At 42.4% G+C, this 18,068-nt stretch overlaps 1 protein-coding gene across 1 annotated transcript; it reads left to right on the forward strand.

The window, feature by feature from the left end:
* Positions 1–1,706: 1,706 nt before the first annotated feature.
* Positions 1,707–16,894, forward strand: LOC311132094 (CTD nuclear envelope phosphatase 1A). Its single transcript, XM_084165269.1, has 8 exons — positions 1,707–2,405; positions 6,529–6,595; positions 8,657–8,775; positions 8,924–8,995; positions 14,453–14,569; positions 14,739–14,850; positions 15,434–15,518; positions 15,633–16,894. The coding sequence occupies exons 1-8, from the start codon at positions 2,301–2,303 to the stop codon at positions 15,691–15,693; spliced, it is 738 nt and encodes a 245-aa protein (XP_084021395.1). The 5' UTR covers positions 1,707–2,300; the 3' UTR covers positions 15,694–16,894.
* Positions 16,895–18,068: the final 1,174 nt, after the last annotated feature.

Below are 18,068 nucleotides of genomic sequence, written 5' to 3' on the forward strand. Positions count from 1 at the left end.
AGTCATTTAGCAGACGCTCTTATCCAGAGCGACTTACTGTTAGTGAGTGCATGCATTTTTCATACTGGCCCCCCGTGGGAAACGAACCCACAACCCTGGCGTTGCAAGCGCCATGCTCTACCAACTGAGCTATATAGTGAAATATTGAAAATGTTTTTCTTTACCCATTAACTTAATTTCATGGATGAAACATTTTCCCAATAAAATGAACAAATTCACAATGTATTGGCAGTCACTGTGCGTGTATGTAAAATAAAAATGAATATCAAATTTGGTAATGCTTATATGTTTACCCATCTTATCACTAATATATATTTTCATATCTGTCCAAAATATTTCACTATGCAAACAATCACAAAATAAATGCTCTATAGTCACATTTTCCAGTTCACAAAAGCTACATTGCTTTTCTACATTAATTACATATTTAGAAATAAGACTATTACAAGGATAACATCTGTGAAGGATCTTGTAAGGGACTTTTCTTACTTTATTAGTTATCAAAAATGTATGTGGATTAGTCCACGCACACTGCCATTTCACATCAAATGAAGATGCCCATTGAAAAATTGCAGCAGGGGTAAACTTCCTGTTAATAATTTCTCTGACTAAATTGTTGTTAAATTTCTTATCTAATATATTGATGCCATTAATTTATACACTATCACTGTAACTTAGTGCATTTAATGAAAAGCTTGATCGATCTTTCAGGAAAGTAAGGATTCCATTGGGAATAGCTTTCATTAATATGTCATATTCCTTACACAACATAAAGTTATATTTGGCTAATAATTCATTGTAAGTATAAAGATGACCATTATAATGTATAAGTTGATTAAACACGAAGATGTTATTGGCAAACCAATTGTGGAAAAATACGGTTTTTATTGATATATTTAATATCACCGTTATTATAAATAAAAAATTTGTGTGGAGAGAAGTTGTGCTTGTATGACAAGGACCAGCACATTAGAGCTTTTGCTAATTTAACAGGAAGTTTACCCACAGCATAAGGGAATTGGAGTAAAAAATTGAGATCCCCAATATTCTGGAAAATAAAATGTGGTATTAAATTCCTAAGAATTTAAGGTTTTTTGAGATACCTCTTAACCCAGTTCACTTTTGTAGTCTGGTTAAACAGCGTAAAATCATTAAGACCACCATCACACATCTTGTTGGTAATGACATCCTTCCTGATCTTGTGTGGCTTATTTTTCCAAATGAAATTGAATAATAATTTGTCGAGAATGGCACACGTAGACTTGGGAATCTCTAAAGACGTAAAAAGATAAGAAGCTCGAGATAAACCCTCTGCCTTGACAGGAGAACTCTACCCTGAAGAGAAAAATCTCCTGCCAACCATTATTTAAATTTTTGTTTTTATAGATTCAATTAAGCGATTGACATTGATTTCTTTCATTTCGTTACTATTTAGGGTAATTTTGACACCTAAGTAGGTTACAACATCTTTGACAGCAATTTCACATATTCTAGGACTCACTGCATCTTTAAGCGCGAAAAATTCACATTTTGCAATATTCTATACCAAATCTGACACTAGAACATTGCTCTACTGTATGTAGGGCTGCTGGAACGTGACTTTCATTTCTCAAAAACCTACTTTTTGTTTGTCTGCTTTCCACGGGGACGTGCTGCGCGTAACAGTCCGTTTCGAATCGAGTTAAGGAGACTTTTCTCCCCGCGGAAGTGACGGCAAGGCGGCGATGGCGGCTCGCAGTTCGATCCCGGATTTGCTGTAGCCTGAAAGCAGTTTTCGTGGTGACTGGTTGACGTTTGTTTGTTTTCAATCATTATTTTTCTTCAGTTACCACGGAGCAAATAAGCGCATTAATTACTGCTTTCAAATTGCAATGGCCGAAAGTTTTTAGTTATTTTTCTCAAGGGTTCAATGAAGGTGGTAGTGGTCAGCCTACCGAGCTAGCTAGCTTGTCAGCGAGACGAGCTGCGTGGAATAGTCTGACTATAGCTAGCCAGATTGCCATTGGATAGCAGTCATCGTGCAAGAGTAACTAGCTCTTGTTTTTATAACACAATTATTCTGCTACACAATGCCAATGCATTCCAATCGATGAGAGTTGTGCAGCAAGCGTGCAGATGCTCTCACACGTTTGCTTGGTCTAGTTTTGTTGATTTGGACGCGTTTGGTTCGTTTTGGAGAGGTTGTAGCGAAAGTATTCTGATTCGACTCTTTGGAGCCTAGGCCGAACCAAATTGGTCAACTTTGTTGAGAGGGCTAGCTTGTAGTCTCTTCAGTCTCCTGTTCCTGTGTGGTCGCCGACATGCTGAAGACCCGACAGTGTCTACTTGGCATCCGCACTTTCCTAGGTGTAACGTCCAGAATATGGGGCTTCTTCTTGTACATTCTCAGGAAGCACCTACGCACGGTAAGCATTATCACAGACAGAACAAAGGTTAGTTATAAAAACATATTTGGCATTATTGTTGAGAAGTAGATAAACCAACTCACTCCTCGATTCTCACGTTTGTTTGCATTGTCTGGGGTGTGGGTCCAATGATTTATACACGAACAAAAATATAAACCAACAATTTCAATGATTTTACTGAGTTACAGTTCATATAAGGAAATCAGTCCATTTAAATAAATAAATTAGGCCCTAATCTATGGATTTCACGACTGGGAATACAGATGAGTCTGTTGGTCACAGATACCTTAACAAAAAAGGTTGGGGATTGGATCAGAAAACAGTCAGTATCTGCTGTGACCACCATTTGCCTCATGCAGCACAGCACATCTCCTTCCCATAGAGTTGATCAGGTTGTTGATTGTGGCCTGTGGAATGTTTTCCCACTCCTCTTCAATGGCTGTGCGAAGTTGCTGGATATTGGCAGTGGATATTGGCGGGAACTGGAACACACTGTCATACACATCGATCCAGAGCATCCCAAACATGCTCAATGGGTGACATGTCTGGTGAGTATGCAGGCAATGGAAGAACTGGGACATTTTTAAACTTCCAGGAATTGTGTGCAGGTTCTTGCAGCATGGGGCTGTGCGTTATCATGCTGAAACATGAGGTGATGGTGGCGGATGAATGGCAGGACAATAGGCCTCAGGATCTCGTCACGGTATCTCTGTGTATTCAAATTGCAATAGATAAAATGCAGTTTGTTGTCCGTAGCTTATGCCTGCCCATACCATAACCCCACTGCCACCATGGGGCACTGTTAACAATGTTGACATCAGCCCGGTACAGTTGAAACCGGGAATTAATCCGTGAAGCGCACACTTCTCCAGCGTGCCAGTGGCCATCGAAGGTGAGCATTTGCCCACTGAAGTCGGTTACAACTCTGAACTGCAGTCAGGTCAAGACCCTGGTGATGACGACAAGCACGCAGATGAGCTTCTCTGAGACAGTTTCTGATAGTTTGTGCAAAAATTACAGCTCTGTTGGACATTCCTGCAGTCAGCATGCCAATTGCACGCTCCCTCAAAACTGGAGACATCTGTGGCATTGTGTTTTGACAACTGCACATTTTAGTGGCCGTTATTGTCCCCAGCACAAGGTGCGCCTGTGTAATGATCATGCTGTTGAATCAGCTTGTTGATATGCCACACCTGTCAGGTGGATGGATTATCTTGGCAAAGGAAAAATGCTCACAAACAGGGATGTAAACAAAGTTGTGCTAAACATTTGAGAGAAATAAGCTTTTTGTGCAATGGAACATTTCTGGGATCTTTAATTTCAGCTCATGAAACATGGGACCAACACATTACATGTAGCGTTTTATATTTTTGTACAGTATATGTACGTCATTGGATGGGTTGTGTGTGTGTGTCTGGGACATACCTGCAACTCGCATATTCAAATGTCTTGGTTACTGCTGTCATAACCCTGTCACAAACCCAAAACACAATCAACCTAAAATCAGAACCAATCATCTCACCAAGAGTACAAGCCTGCTTCCATTCCCCTAAGGCCACATGACCCTTATCAGAGCCATAGTCAGAATAGCACTTGGTGGAAATGCATGCTAGGAAATGTGCTTCAGGTGGGGCTGTAGGAAACCATTGAAATAAACACAGACAAAACCTTTGCTATGGACTCACACAAACCCTTCTGATCCTGACATCGAATGCCACCGCTCACATATTTCTGGGTTACTTTTGTTGCCCCCTACTGTAGTGTGATGTGGGTGTTGACAAATAAAGGATCTTGTTCTACTGAGAGAAGTCTCGCAAGTCCTTGATATATGGACTTGACCCACAAGACTCTTGTCACACCTACTTGTTCACTGATGCCCCTATTATAAACTTGACATTTTGAGGTGTTAAAGGCTCCACCTGTCCACTAAGTAATGCACAGTCAGGTCGGGTGACGTATATTGTTTGTTTGTTATATACTGTCTCTAGTCTGTAAACTGAATGCCGCGTTATCAAATTATGACATCTAAGCATGGGGTACTATTAGTTCCAGTTTATTTTGCTCCAGGGTAAACAGAGGGTAGTCCACGTTAGGGCCAAAGGGTGAGGGATTACTGAGCCACAAAGACTAGCCTGTTCCTGTTCACGCGCTCTCACACACACACTGTACACACACATGGTTTAGTCAAGGTCCAGTGTTTACGGCTTGTACTGTATTACCTAACAGTGATACATCGTCACTGACCAGAGGGCCTCAGGGCCTAGTCAGTGGGATGCAGATGAAGTGTTTGGAACATTGCAGATAGAAATACTGTATGATGTGTGGGGTTGATGTAATTCAACGTTCTACATGGCATGAAATAATTTATTCCACAATGTAGCAACCTATTAGTCCCTGAACGATTGGTAATATGCGTCCTGAATATGCTGGATCAAGACTGCCTGGGTTGGGTAATTCTCTGGAGTATGATATTACAGGTGCAATGGTGGTTTTCCCACTCCCAACTACCAATGTGATGATGGAAACAGGGCCTAGGTGTCTGGCCAAACGAGGTTCCACATTCATGCAGTAGACACCCTGGTATGCTGTAGCCATAAAGGCCAGGGCTCTCCGACCCTGTTTCTGGAGAGCTACCCTTCTGTAGGTTTTTGCTCCAACCCCAGTTTTAACTTATCTGATTAATCTTATCAACCAGCTAATTACTAGAATCGGGTGCAAACGGGTTATTGTGGTATGGTACATTTTACATGGTCTTCACAATCCATGTGCCGCATCACAACAAAAAGAATCGCGCTACACATTAGCAACTTTTTCGTTGGTTTACTACTGGTACCGCAAAGCAACGCGCAAGTTGAAGAAATCCAATGCAAGCATGCAGTGCCACACACTACAACCTAGTTCAGCAGATGAGTCGCAGCGGTGCGGATTGCCTCCCAATGAAATGAATGGACTTCTGCCAGAATGCATACAGTTCGACGCAACCGGTGTGCACAAGGCGTTAGTGAAAACCTGCAGGAACAAGGTTGGAGAGCCCTGGCCTAGACTATGTATAGACACAAATTCCCAAAATGACTTGTTTCATGCACCTGTCATCACTACAATTGGATAATGGAGCATAAACACACACATGCTCCTTAATCTGATGTGAGCTAGACATCATGAGCCAGTTGCATCATATTCTTCAAGACAGACAACAATGCGACATAAATGCATAGTCTTCAGAATGGAGGGCTGGAGAGGGTTTCCTGGGTTAAGGGGGTGGCATACAGACAACACCCCAGAGGGTACAGAAAGTGGGGCTGTGGGTTCCCCCCCATAGCTTCCACCAGCTGCTCATGAACAGGCTATCCCTAGGCCTGCTCAGCCGTGGAATGGAACGGGCCTGGCAGGGTGGCACGGTGACACGGTCTAAGGGTTTCGGACAAAACAAGGGTTTTCGGCCCCAGTCAGTCACCCTGCAGGTCTCCCTTTTCCACTTGGCCCCCTATTCCAGTGACACCCGCAGACAGCTGGGGGGGCTAAATATAGTCCTTATGGAAAACAGGCCACTGGGGCCACAGAGTGTGAAAACTGCCCACTCTGTCAAGGAAGGAAGGTGGGAACCATGAATGAATGAATGAATGAATGAATGAATGAATGGAGTGGGGAAAACGGGTGTGTCTGAATAATCTGATGTGGGTCCCTCTCCTCATATCCTTTCCAACAGGTGTGTCTGTCATCTGCACTGACGGGTGTAAGCAAATTCCAAGTAGGAATCCACCATACTACTTAGTCCTGACAACTAAAGGAAGCAGGTTGAAACCACTAAACTTTTGAAATTCACCCAAGGATGGTAGTATAGGGAGCAGACAATGGAATAACGAGAGCTTTTACTCTTTACTGGGGTTTGATGCATTACATCGCCTTCTAATAAAGTGATCATCTATAGCTAGGATTGTTTTGTTTTACAATTTTAGTCCTGTAACACGGCCAAGACCGCAGTAACCGAACTTTGGCCACTGTTCTGCTTTCTATTGTTGCAATTTTATGCTCACAGATGTAACAGACACTAAAATCTTGAGTCTGTGACTGTCGTTGGCTGAGTTGACTGTTTCATCTCCCTCTCGGTCTGTCTTTCTTTCAGGTTATCCAGTACCAGACAGTACGGTATGACACTTTACCCCTGTCCCCCATCTCCAGAAACAGACTCAGTGAGTATATAGTCCAGTAGTCTTTATTTAGTTAAGTCATTGTTCAGTAATGCCTGTAAACGGATCTGCAAAGAAAGAGCTTTGTGACTTGTTCAGTTATTTCTGTTAAAATAAATTATGATGGAGACAAACAAGCAAAAAAAGTTAGAAAATATGATCACAAATACACAACACACATAGACGAAATGAAAAAGCAACAGGTACAATCTGTACAAGGCAGCTAGTACTGCAAAGTGGTGGGCATCTAATTGTATACATCTTCAAAGACAACATACTGTATGGGCATGAAACACAGGTGCTCGCTGGGCCCTAGGAGGTCCAACTACTACTGTTTAAGAGCTTGTCTCAAAAGAAAACGGGGGCCATACTTTCACAAATGTTCCATGGTCCTGTAAATCCATTGTTCATTTCAGTTCTTAGGCTGAAGAGTATGAACACACCCCCAGTCTCTTCAAAGGGCTTCTCCGTAGCACAGCCCTGCTCTGCTATCTCTTAGCACAGCCCTGCTCTGCTATCTCTTAGCACAGCCCTGCTCTGCTATCTCTTAGCACAGCCCTGCTCTGCTATCTCTTAGCACAGCCCTGCTCTGCTATCTCTTAGCACAGCCCTGCTCTGCTATCTCTTATCCAGTGGTGTAGTGGTGGCTGGAGAAGTGGTTATACTCTAATTTAGCAAAAAAAAATCCCAGGTGGGCCGACCGGCAAAGAAAAGGCGCCCTGTGTGAAAAGCTCTGTTTTCCTTTTTGTTTTTTTGAGTTGTCCTAGTTTTTCCTATCGGGTTCAATCTCAAAATCACACCTTTTTTTAATATATAGAGAAATAAAATACAATTGGGATTCTAAGTCCACAACAATGCTTGAATCCCATCCCGAGAACATTTGAGGTCTGGGGAAAAAAAATTTATATATAATTTTGGGAGGGTGTAGTTTGCCTTAAATGTAATTGCTCATCTAGCAAAATACAATTTGGCTAGCGGTCTTTCTGTACTGTACATTGTAGCTTACAATTTACGCTATAGGTGACGGCAGACATTGCAAAACAAATGCCCTCCCGATTGATACAAAGACCTACTTTGCAGTCAACATTTAATTGGGAAGGTTTTTTGGGAAAGCCTTTAGACATTTTTATTCAAACTGCCATGATGACCGAATTGCGCATCGCAAAGATTCAACCAAGATTTAGGACCAAACTTTTTCAATACCTGGTTTGCATACCCATTGTTGCCTAAGTTAGCATTTACTGGTAGATATCATAAATTGAAACATATTTCCTACCCATGTCGTTCAATTCTGTGAGCTGCTCAATGAAACAACCAGTTGAGAGCTGCACACTCTTGCTGCCTGATATTCCGCTGAAACTAGATGTGTGCGGCGCGCATGTGGATATATTTCACGTGCTTTGCGATTGTGTAGGCTACTTTGTGTATGATTTCTCTATCGCACTATATAATTGATACGGCGTATATACCTCCACTATACTATTGTGATACGCAGCAGTGGGGATTAAGACGTGGATATACGCAATGCCCACTGGGAGAAAAAAAAAAAGGGGTATACGGCATATACCTGCATATAGCCTTCACTACACCACTGCTCTTATCACATACATCGGATACCTTCTGTTGAAGCGTGTATGGGCAAAACAAATCTTTTTGTCACTTGTGTGATGGTAAAATCATCGGTATTACGGTATTGTCAGGTTATTTTATGCTGTTATAGATTAGATCTAGCAAGGTGTGTATTAAGTAAGCCTTGCGCAAGCCAGAACGGCCCATAGTGCACGAGCCTCTACTGTTTCTGTAGCGCCAGGCAGCTTGATAGACAGTACACCCCCTGGACAGGACACTAGTCTGTCACAGGGACTTACCCCCAATCTATCTCCTTAATGCTGGGTGCCAAGCAGAGAGGCATCGGGTCTCATTTTTTGTCTTTGGTATGACTCGACCGGGGAGCGAACCCCCATCCTTCCAATCTCGGGGAGGACCATCTAACCACAAGGCTACTGAGTTGGTAAGGTATATATTATTGAACAGGTAATAAGCAGGTGTGTGTTTGGTATTCAGATGCAGTGAAGAGGAAGATTCTTGTACTGGATCTAGATGAGACGCTGATCCACTCTCACCACGACGGGGTCCTCAGACCCACAGTGAGACCTGGCACGCCACCAGACTTCATCCTCAAGGTAAACACATGCGGGTAGCGAATTGCGGTGTGGGGGTGGTAGCCAAACCTGGACCGTCTGGTCCAGAGGCAAGCATGCTGCACGTACACACACCTGACCCAAGATGATATTACTCCTTTTCTAAGCATCTGTTTCTTCTCTCTTGCAGGTAGTCATTGACAAGCACCCTGTCAGATTCTTTGTACATAAAAGGCCGCACGTCGACTTCTTTTTAGAAGTGGTGAGTAAAAGTTAGCGGTTTTTCCCGTTCGTGAACTGAGTTCTATTTTGTACGTCAGTAGCTAGGCTTCCATCCAATTGGCGACAGATTTTCATGTGAATAGTCTAAAATCCACAGAAAGAAAATATGCACATTTTCCCACCAGTGGTGTTTCCACCAAATTGACTTGTTGCCGATAAAAATCAATGCGTGATGTAGTGGACACAATGTACTTTTTGGCTTAAGTTTTAATGTACCGAATAAAAATCTAAAGTTCAATGTGTTTCCATCGCATTTTCAACTCTACGGATAGTTTTGTCACAAACTGTTGTGTTAAATAGCAAATGTGCCTACTCTGTTGTTGGCACGTGGCTCTAGCCAACAGTTCGCTATGAATAAATCAGTCATGCATCGATCATCATGTCACCAGAATCTGACCCTCGATAACCGTGCACTTTTACCACCCTGTGAAGTTTATCTTAATTTATTTAAAATGTAGCCTAATAAATTGCATGGTTTCCAGAGTCGTAGTGGGAGGACCACACACGTCATCGCATATTATAGTAATCATTATTATTTATTGTGTCCCTTTCTGGAAATGTGTCTTGCATCTCAACAAACAACACAGCATCACCAATAGGTGCATAAATACATACATAAATCACAAGCAATAACTACAGCAGAAAACATGTGGATACGACAACACATGTGGATACAGTTCGTAATTCAGTTCGTATATTCTGGGGTGGAGGGGCGTTGAGCAGTTATTTATTCAGTTGATTTATACTGGTGGGAATGAATTATTTCTGGGCTCTGGTGGTTCTGTAAAGATGGACTCCGTATCGGCGGCCTGACGGTAGGAGCTGGTACTCCTGGTTGAGTGGGTGTGTCAGGTCGGTGACAATTCTCCGTCCTGCCCTCACCACTCTCCAAGAACAGCGCTTCCATGTTCTTGAGATTAATTCCACTGATTTTGCTTGACAGTTTTACTATTTTGTTTATCGGGTTTTTATTTGCAATGGATTGCTGATTGTACCAGGCTTTGAAACCGAGAGTGATGTCTGAACAAAGGATGTGTAGAATGTGGTTGTTATTCTTTTGACCTATTTATTTAGTGTGCATTCGTAAATTCACCCTGGCTATCTACTCCGATTTCAGAGCATTCTCGTTTGAGTATGCCAGAGCACAGAATAATGATTAATTTACGAACGCGCAACACCGGTTGAATATGACCAGTGTCAGTGAATGTCGGCAAAAAAACTTAAATAAATTGTTATCATCAGCACAGTTAGTCACCAACGCTCTAGATAACATGAAAACAGCCTAACCAGCTCTGCTAGGGCGAGTAAAATGGTCAGTGAGTTGTTCTCTTATTTGTGTCTGGAAGTAGCTAGCCAACTTTAGCCAGTTAGCTTGGGTGCTTGACTGCGGTTGAGGTCAGAACGCTCGGATCAACCCTACTCCTCGGCCAGAGCGTCCAGGTGTGCGCTCTGAATGCTCCGAGAGCAAAATGCTCTGAATTTACGAACGGTCTGAGCGCACTCTTGGCACTCCAAAGTGAATTTACGAACACCCTTAATCTCCTCATGAAATAGTAGTTTTCCCTTTTTGTATATCTGTGTGTTTGCAGTCCAGGAGAGTTTTGAGTCAATTATAGTTCCAAGATATTTGCCCTGAGTCGTCTTTTATAGTTCTGAAGTTTGTCATTTCCTTGGGTTTTTTCTCACATTAAGAATTAATGTTTTTCTTGCACCATTGGGTGAAGTGTGTTATTTCTGTCCTGTAGTCATCATCAGACACCTCCTATTAGACCAAATATTGCTGTATCATCTGCATACATTACTGTTGCACATTCTGATGTTATTTGGGTGCAATCATTGGTGTAGAGCAGGGGTGGGTAACTTTGGTGGTGGGGGCCACAAAAAAACAGAACTCATTATGAGGGGCCGCAGTAGCTTGTGGGTCTGCAAAAAAAACATCTGCGGTCCTAAAGGGGCATACGGGCCGCCAGTTGCCCATCCCTGGTGTAGAGGGTGAACAGAACTGGTGAAAGGACACTACCCATATATTGGTGGTTAGTGGGTCCGACGTATTCGCATTGGACCTCACTGTTCTGACCCAACTAGTGAGAACACCAGGTCCAGTTAAGGCGGGTTGACGCCCATGGTCGCAAGTTTGTTCACCAGAATATCAGGATGTAATCCGTCGAAGACAGATGAAAAATCAACTATTTTCTGGCTAATGAAGGTGGTTTATCAAGGTGCACGTAGATTTAATGAAGAAGGAAGAGCAGTGCATCTTCATCACCGTGGCCTGGTTTACATGCGAACTGGAACAGGTCCAGTAGGCTCTCTGTGTGCCGGAGAAGGTGTCCCAAGCATTTGATTATCACCCAGGTCAAGATGAGACGATAGTCATTCAGGGATTTGGGATTATTCACTTTGGGAATGGGCACAATACTTGCAGTTTTCCAGATTTGGAAGATTCTGCAGCTATCCAGTGACGTAAAAAAAAAAAGTATTATGTATATGTCACAGTTGCCATTTTACACTCCCTGATAATCCAGCCGCTTAGACCATCACAGCCTGTTGCTTTCAGAGGATTGAGTTTAGAGAAGACCCGGAGGACATCCTTTTCAGAGATGATGGTGGAACAAGCTCCCTCACGACGCCAGGACAGCGGAGTCACTCACCACCTTCCGGAGACATTTGAAACCCCACCTCTTTAAGGAACACCTGGGATAGGATAAAGTAATCCTTCTAACCCCCCCCCCACCCCCCAAGTAACTGTTTTAGTTCCTTAGTTATGCAGGGTTTTGCATTCTGAAAAATGTTTAGTGGTCTTTTACTGGAATTACAGAGTCAATGCAACAATGTAGCTATGTAGTCAGTAATAGTTCAGTTCCTCAATGTTTTCGTTTGTGTTACAGAATTCTTCCCAAATGTTAGTCAAAGCAGCCTTTTAACATGTCCATACACTACCAGTCAAGAGTTTGGACACACCTACTCATTCAAAGGTTTTTCTTTATTTTTACTATTTTCTACATTGTAGTTTTGATGTCTTCACTATTATTCTATGAAATAACACATATGGAATCATGTAGTAACCAAGAAAGTGTTAAACAAATCATAATATATTTTAGATTCTTCAAAGTAGCCACCCTTTGCCTTGATGACAGCTTTGCACACTTGGCATTCTCTCAACCAGCTTCACCTGGAATGCTTTTCCAACAGTCTTGAAGGAGTTCCCACATATGCTAAGCACTTGTTGGCTGCTTTTCCTTCACTCTGCGGTCCAAACCATCTCAATTGGGTTGAGGTCGGGTTATTGTGGAGGCCAGGTCATCTGATGCAGCACTCCATCACTCTCCTTCTTGGTCAAATAGCCCTTACACAGCCTGGAGGTGTGTTGGGTCATTGTCCTGTTGAAAAACAAATGATAGTCCCACTAAGTGCAAACCAGATGTGATGACGTATTGCTGCAGAATCCTGTGGTAGCCATGCTGGTAAAGTGTGCCTTGAATTCTAAATAAATCACAGACAGTGTCACCAGCAAAGCACCATCACACCACCACCTCCATGCTTCTCGGTGGGAACCACACATGCAGAGATCATCCGTTCACCTACTCTGCGTCTCACAAAGACACAGCGGTTGGAACCAAAAATCTCAAGTTTGGACTCCAGACCAAAGGACAGATTTCCACCTGTCTAATGTACATTGCTCGTGTTTCTTGGCCCAAGCAAGTCTCTTCTTATTATTGGTGTCCTTTAGTAGTGGTTCCTTTGCAGCAATTTGACCATGAAGGCCTGATTCACGCAGTCTCCTCTGAACAGTTGATGTTGAGATGTGTCTGTTACTTGAACTCTGTAAAGCATTTATTTGGGCTGTAATCTGAGGAGCAGTTAACTCGAATTAACTTATCCTCTGCAGCAGAGGTAACTCTGGGTCTTCCTTTCCTGTGGCAGTCCTCATGAGAACCAGTTTCATCATAGCGCTTGATGTTTTTTTTTGGCTGCACTTGAGCGAGCCGACTAGGTGAAAAATCTGTCGAGGTGCCCTTGAGCAAGACACTTTACCCTAATTGCTCCTGTAAGTCGCTCTGGATAAGAGCGTCTGCTAAATGACTAAAATGTAATGTAAATGTAAGAAACTTTAAAAGTTCTTGAAATGTTCTGGATTGACTGACTCATGTCTTAAAGTAATGATGGACTGTCGTTTCTCTTTGCTTATTTGAGCTGTTCTTGCCATAATATAGACTTGGTCTTTTACCAAATAGTGCTATCTTCTGTATAACCCTTCCCCCCTACCTTGTCACAACACAACTGATTGGCTCAAACACATTAAGAAGGAAAGAAATTCCACAAATTAACTTTTAACAAGGCACACCTGTTAATTGAAATGCATTACAGGTGACTACCTGCACTGGAAAGAGGAACAAATGTTCATCCACAAATATTACAGGTCTTCTGACACTTCACTGCCCTCATGTGGTAAAATGAATAAGCAGCCAACAAGTGCTTAGCATATGTGGGAACTCCTTCAAGACTGTTGGAAAAGCATTCCAGGTGAAGCTGGTTGAGAGAATGCCAAAAGTGTGCAAAGCTGTCATCAAGGCAAAGGGTGGCTACTTTGAAGAATCTCAAATATAAAATCTATTTTGATTTGTTTATCACTTTTTTGGGTTACTACAGGATTCCATATGTGTTATTTCATAGTTTTGATGTCTTCACTATTATTCTACAATGTAGAAAATAGTAAAAATAAAGAAAAACCCTTTAATTAGTAGGTGTATCCAAACTTTTGACTGGTACTGTATTTGTTTCGGACCAATCCTTCACATACCTTTATACAAGGTTCCTCAGATTACATGTTCTGTTTGTAGCTAGGTGAGAGCAAGATTTAATTATGATCCGAGTCCCCATGCTTTATAGCCATGCTTTGTACTTCTATAACAGAGATCTAGTGTTTTTTGATTGCAAGTGTGGCAGGTTACGTATTGTTAATAATTTGGGAGGGTTTTCTTTAAGGTACACCCGTTTTAAAATCCCCACGGATGAGTTGTTTGGGTGCCTCTGGTGCAACATTCTCCAATCTCCCGACGAGGTCATGGATTATGTCAGCAGCCTTATCGTAGTTGGCTTTGGAGTGTGTGTGTATATATTTTTGTTGTTGTTGCATAAAGGAATTTCCACCGCCATTTCTCGTATAATTAATTTTACTACTACAAAAAGATCCCACCATGTAGAATGAACAATTGATCTGTCTGCATTTATAAACTTGTACCAAAACGTCCTGTTTCCATCACAGCTGTCGCAATTATTTCTTAATACGGTATGACTTTACTCGTATAACTGTGGATGGAAACGTGATTATTGTCAACGATGTTTACCTCTGTTCTGTTTGACCAGTTCTTTGACTGTAAATGATGGCGTGAGCCTAACATGTATACATGGCTGTGTGTGTGACCCCTGTCTCCAGGTCAGCCAGTGGTATGAGCTGGTAGTGTTCACAGCCAGTATGGAGATCTACGGCTCGGCGGTGGCAGACAAGCTAGACAACAACAGGAACATCCTGAAACGCAGATACTACAGACAGGTACCACTCTCCCCTTTCATATGAACACAACTGATTTATGTCCATCCACATCTTCGTGAAAACACTGTACAGTTTTAGTGACCTAATGTACTCGATGGTGATTGATCGATTCTATCATGTATTTGCGATCTGCTTACATCCTACATGTGTTTTCCTCCTGTGTCTGCAGCATTGTACGTTGGATCTAGGTAGTTATATTAAAGATCTGTCTGTCGTACATGATGACCTATCTAATATCGTAATCCTGGACAACTCGCCTGGAGCTTACCGGAGCCATCCAGGTGAGACGACGCGCACACACATTCACGCTCGTATGGCTCAGTTGGTAGAACATGTCGCTTGCAACGGCAGGATTGTGGGTTCGATTCGCAGGGCCACCCATACGTAAAAAGTATGGACGCATGACTAAGTCGCTTTGGATAAAAGACCCTGCTAAATGGCATATACTGTATTCTATGCATATGTATATCATTCTAGGTCGTATCCTCGTAGGTGAGCTTGGATAACTGTTTTAAACTAAAAAGATGTTGTAAAACCAGTTGCTTTCAGCTTGCTGGGTGTGGGTGGAAGGTTGCCAAGCAGCTCTTGCATGTTTTAAGCAAACAAACCACACACACCAATTCAAATGTTTCCTATAGAAACCGTGATTAGCCTTGTGACAGGCTTGTGAGAATCAGGGTAAGTTGGCAGCTACCAAGGGACAACCATCCACACCTTAGTAATACTAGGAATGTTTTGTAGATTTTCTAATGGCATAATTTTGTCCTACTCGCCTGATTTTTGCCTACCAAATATTAGGTTTCATAACTCTCCTACTTTCGTCACTCAGAAGTACTCTCCTTTGTTTCTGTATTTGCCTTTCAGACAATGCAATACCTATCAAGTCGTGGTTCAGTGACCCTAGTGACACAGCACTCCTTAACCTGCTGCCTATGCTAGATGCACTAAGGTGAGTATTTCAAGTATTCAGACTGATGATGAGCATCCTGCACTGTAGCAGTGTTTTTCCATTTACCTGGGAGCATGAGAAATGTATTACCCTGACAACTCTCTTCTCTCCTAGGTTCACCGTTGACGTCCGGTCCGTCCTCAGTCGAAACCTCCACCAGCACCGGCTCTGGTGATTGGCTGATTCTGCAGGGAGGGTTTGGCTGATTGGGCCTCTTTTTAAACCCCTTCCCCGCTCCCATCGCTCCTCCGTTTCCACACTGGACCTTTCACCTCTCCACTCACCCCTCTCTGAAGGGGACAGAGGAGAGGGGGGTCACAGCAGAACATGAAACAAGGGATGAACAGAGTGAGATCTGGAAGGAAACGACTGGGGGGGGAGGCAGCTTTTCTTTATCTTTTTTTGCTTCTTTATTTGTATGATTTTTTTAAAAAACAAAATGGAGTCTCTCTGCCTTACAGTTCCTGATACTGACTCCATGTATGTACGCATGGGGCTGCGTTTGTGTACGTGAGTTGGGCGAATGCTCACATTCGTACGTCTTGCTAAAGTTTTGACGTTACAAAAGGAGAAGGAACAGCAAGGCAACGAACAGGAAAAGTTTCCATCCTTTTGTTCTTACACATCATTACCCTGGACTCTGCACATCAACAACAGGCAACAAACAGCCTGTCATTTTACTCTATCTCAACTTGGTACTGGACTTTACTTCACTTAAGACGGCCAAGAGCAACCAGACAGGAGAAAATGGGAGGATGATTCGTTTTTAATAGGGGTATTGGGGGTACCAATGATTGCGTTACGACTGGTAATTTTACACAATTAAGACTTTACATACTTAACAGACTGCTTTATAATTCATCCAGAGATGTCTGATTTATTTGATCAAATGACAGACATGATCATGTCTATCTCAGACTCGTTCCCCCAAAACCCCTTGTAGGATACATCAAGATGTAAGGATGGACTGAAGAAGTTATGAAAGAAAATAATGGTTCAAAAAAAGACTTATTTGGATGGTGGAACCTCGCTCTTTCAATTTCTCATCTTTCAGTTACCGTGATGTGTATAGTATGACCTGGACATCATTATTGAAATTCTTATGCCTGATACCATAATTTTAATTTGAGATTTGCACTTCATTTCTGGATTTTTCCTTTTTGTTGCTGCTGTTTTGTATTGGAAGCAGAATGAGCAGCCCTCTTAAAAATGTTACCTGCTCCCTTGACCGTAATGGTTCCATTATCCGCCACTCTCTTTTCAATGCCATTTGAACAGTTTTAATCTTGTCAAGGCCCCAGTCATGATGGCTTCTTTTTGGTTCAGTCCCCAGGTCTGTGTTACTAATAAAACACTTGTCAGAATCTACCACTTTTACCTGGCTCTCCTTTTTAAATTCACTCTCCCTGGAAAATACTTTCAGTAAAGTGGTCCTCTGTAGCTCAGCTGGTAGAGCACGGCGCTTGTAACGCCAAGGTAGTGGGTTCGATCCCCGGGACCACCCATACACAAAAAAAATGTATGCACGCATGACTGTAAGTCGCTTTGGATAAAAGCGTCTGCTAAATGGCATATTATTATTATTATTATTATAAAGTCTCTAGATTATACTTTTGTTTGCTTGTATCTTGACAATTGTATGCCTTCTGGGTGAATATACAGAACTACCTGCACTGGAAAGAGGAACAAATGTTATAAGTTACGCATATAGCAGTTTTATTCTAGATCAGTAATAGTGAAATTCTGTTCTTCAATGAGTTCATCCACAAATATTACAGGTCTTCTGACACTTGACTGCCCTCATGTGGTAAAATGAATAACCGCATCTCTTGCTCTCATTCCCCTTCGTCGTCGCCTCCGCTGGACTTGAAGGCTACCTGTTGAAGTAGCAGGGAACGTCTATTCATATCCAGGCTGGCTGCTGGAGGGCAACCACACTGCTGGTTTCTATGCTTTCCTTCTATTCAGGGACTGACCTTAGAAACCAGTGAGTGAACTCTATCTGATCCATGACATTAGGTAATCAATTAACTGCTAGGAAAAAAGAGAACCAGTAGTGCTGTAGCCCTCGGGACCTGGAATTTGTAATGTATGGCTTATTAAGTTCAGGTAACAAAAAAAACAGGTTAAAAAAAAGAACAGCTCATATTGGAGTATGGAATTGTTATATCCCCTGGATATACCTTACTTTCCAATCTGCTTTGACTGGACTACTTGTACGGATATTGTGACTATTGTCATTTCATAGCAGCAGCAGCCACATGAGCTGACATGACTGAAGCAAATGATCACTTTTACACTCTTGTAACTGCCCACGCAAACTGATACCTGACACCCACCTTGAAGCTGAAGTGTGAATAGACACTATGGGAACATTGCGAGGATTTATTACAGCCCCACAACTCTTTCCAGCTCTGCTCTATGTCACGGGGCCCGTGTAGCTCAGTTGGTCGAGCATGGCGCTTGCAACGTCAGGGTTGTGGGTTCGATTCCCACGGGGGGCCAGTATGAAAAAAGAAAAAATGTATGCACTAACTGTAAGTCGCTCTG

The sequence above is a fragment of the Coregonus lavaretus genome (assembly GCF_964263955.1).
Source record: "Coregonus lavaretus genome assembly, chromosome: 7".
Classification (NCBI taxonomy): Eukaryota; Metazoa; Chordata; class Actinopteri; order Salmoniformes; family Salmonidae; genus Coregonus; species Coregonus lavaretus.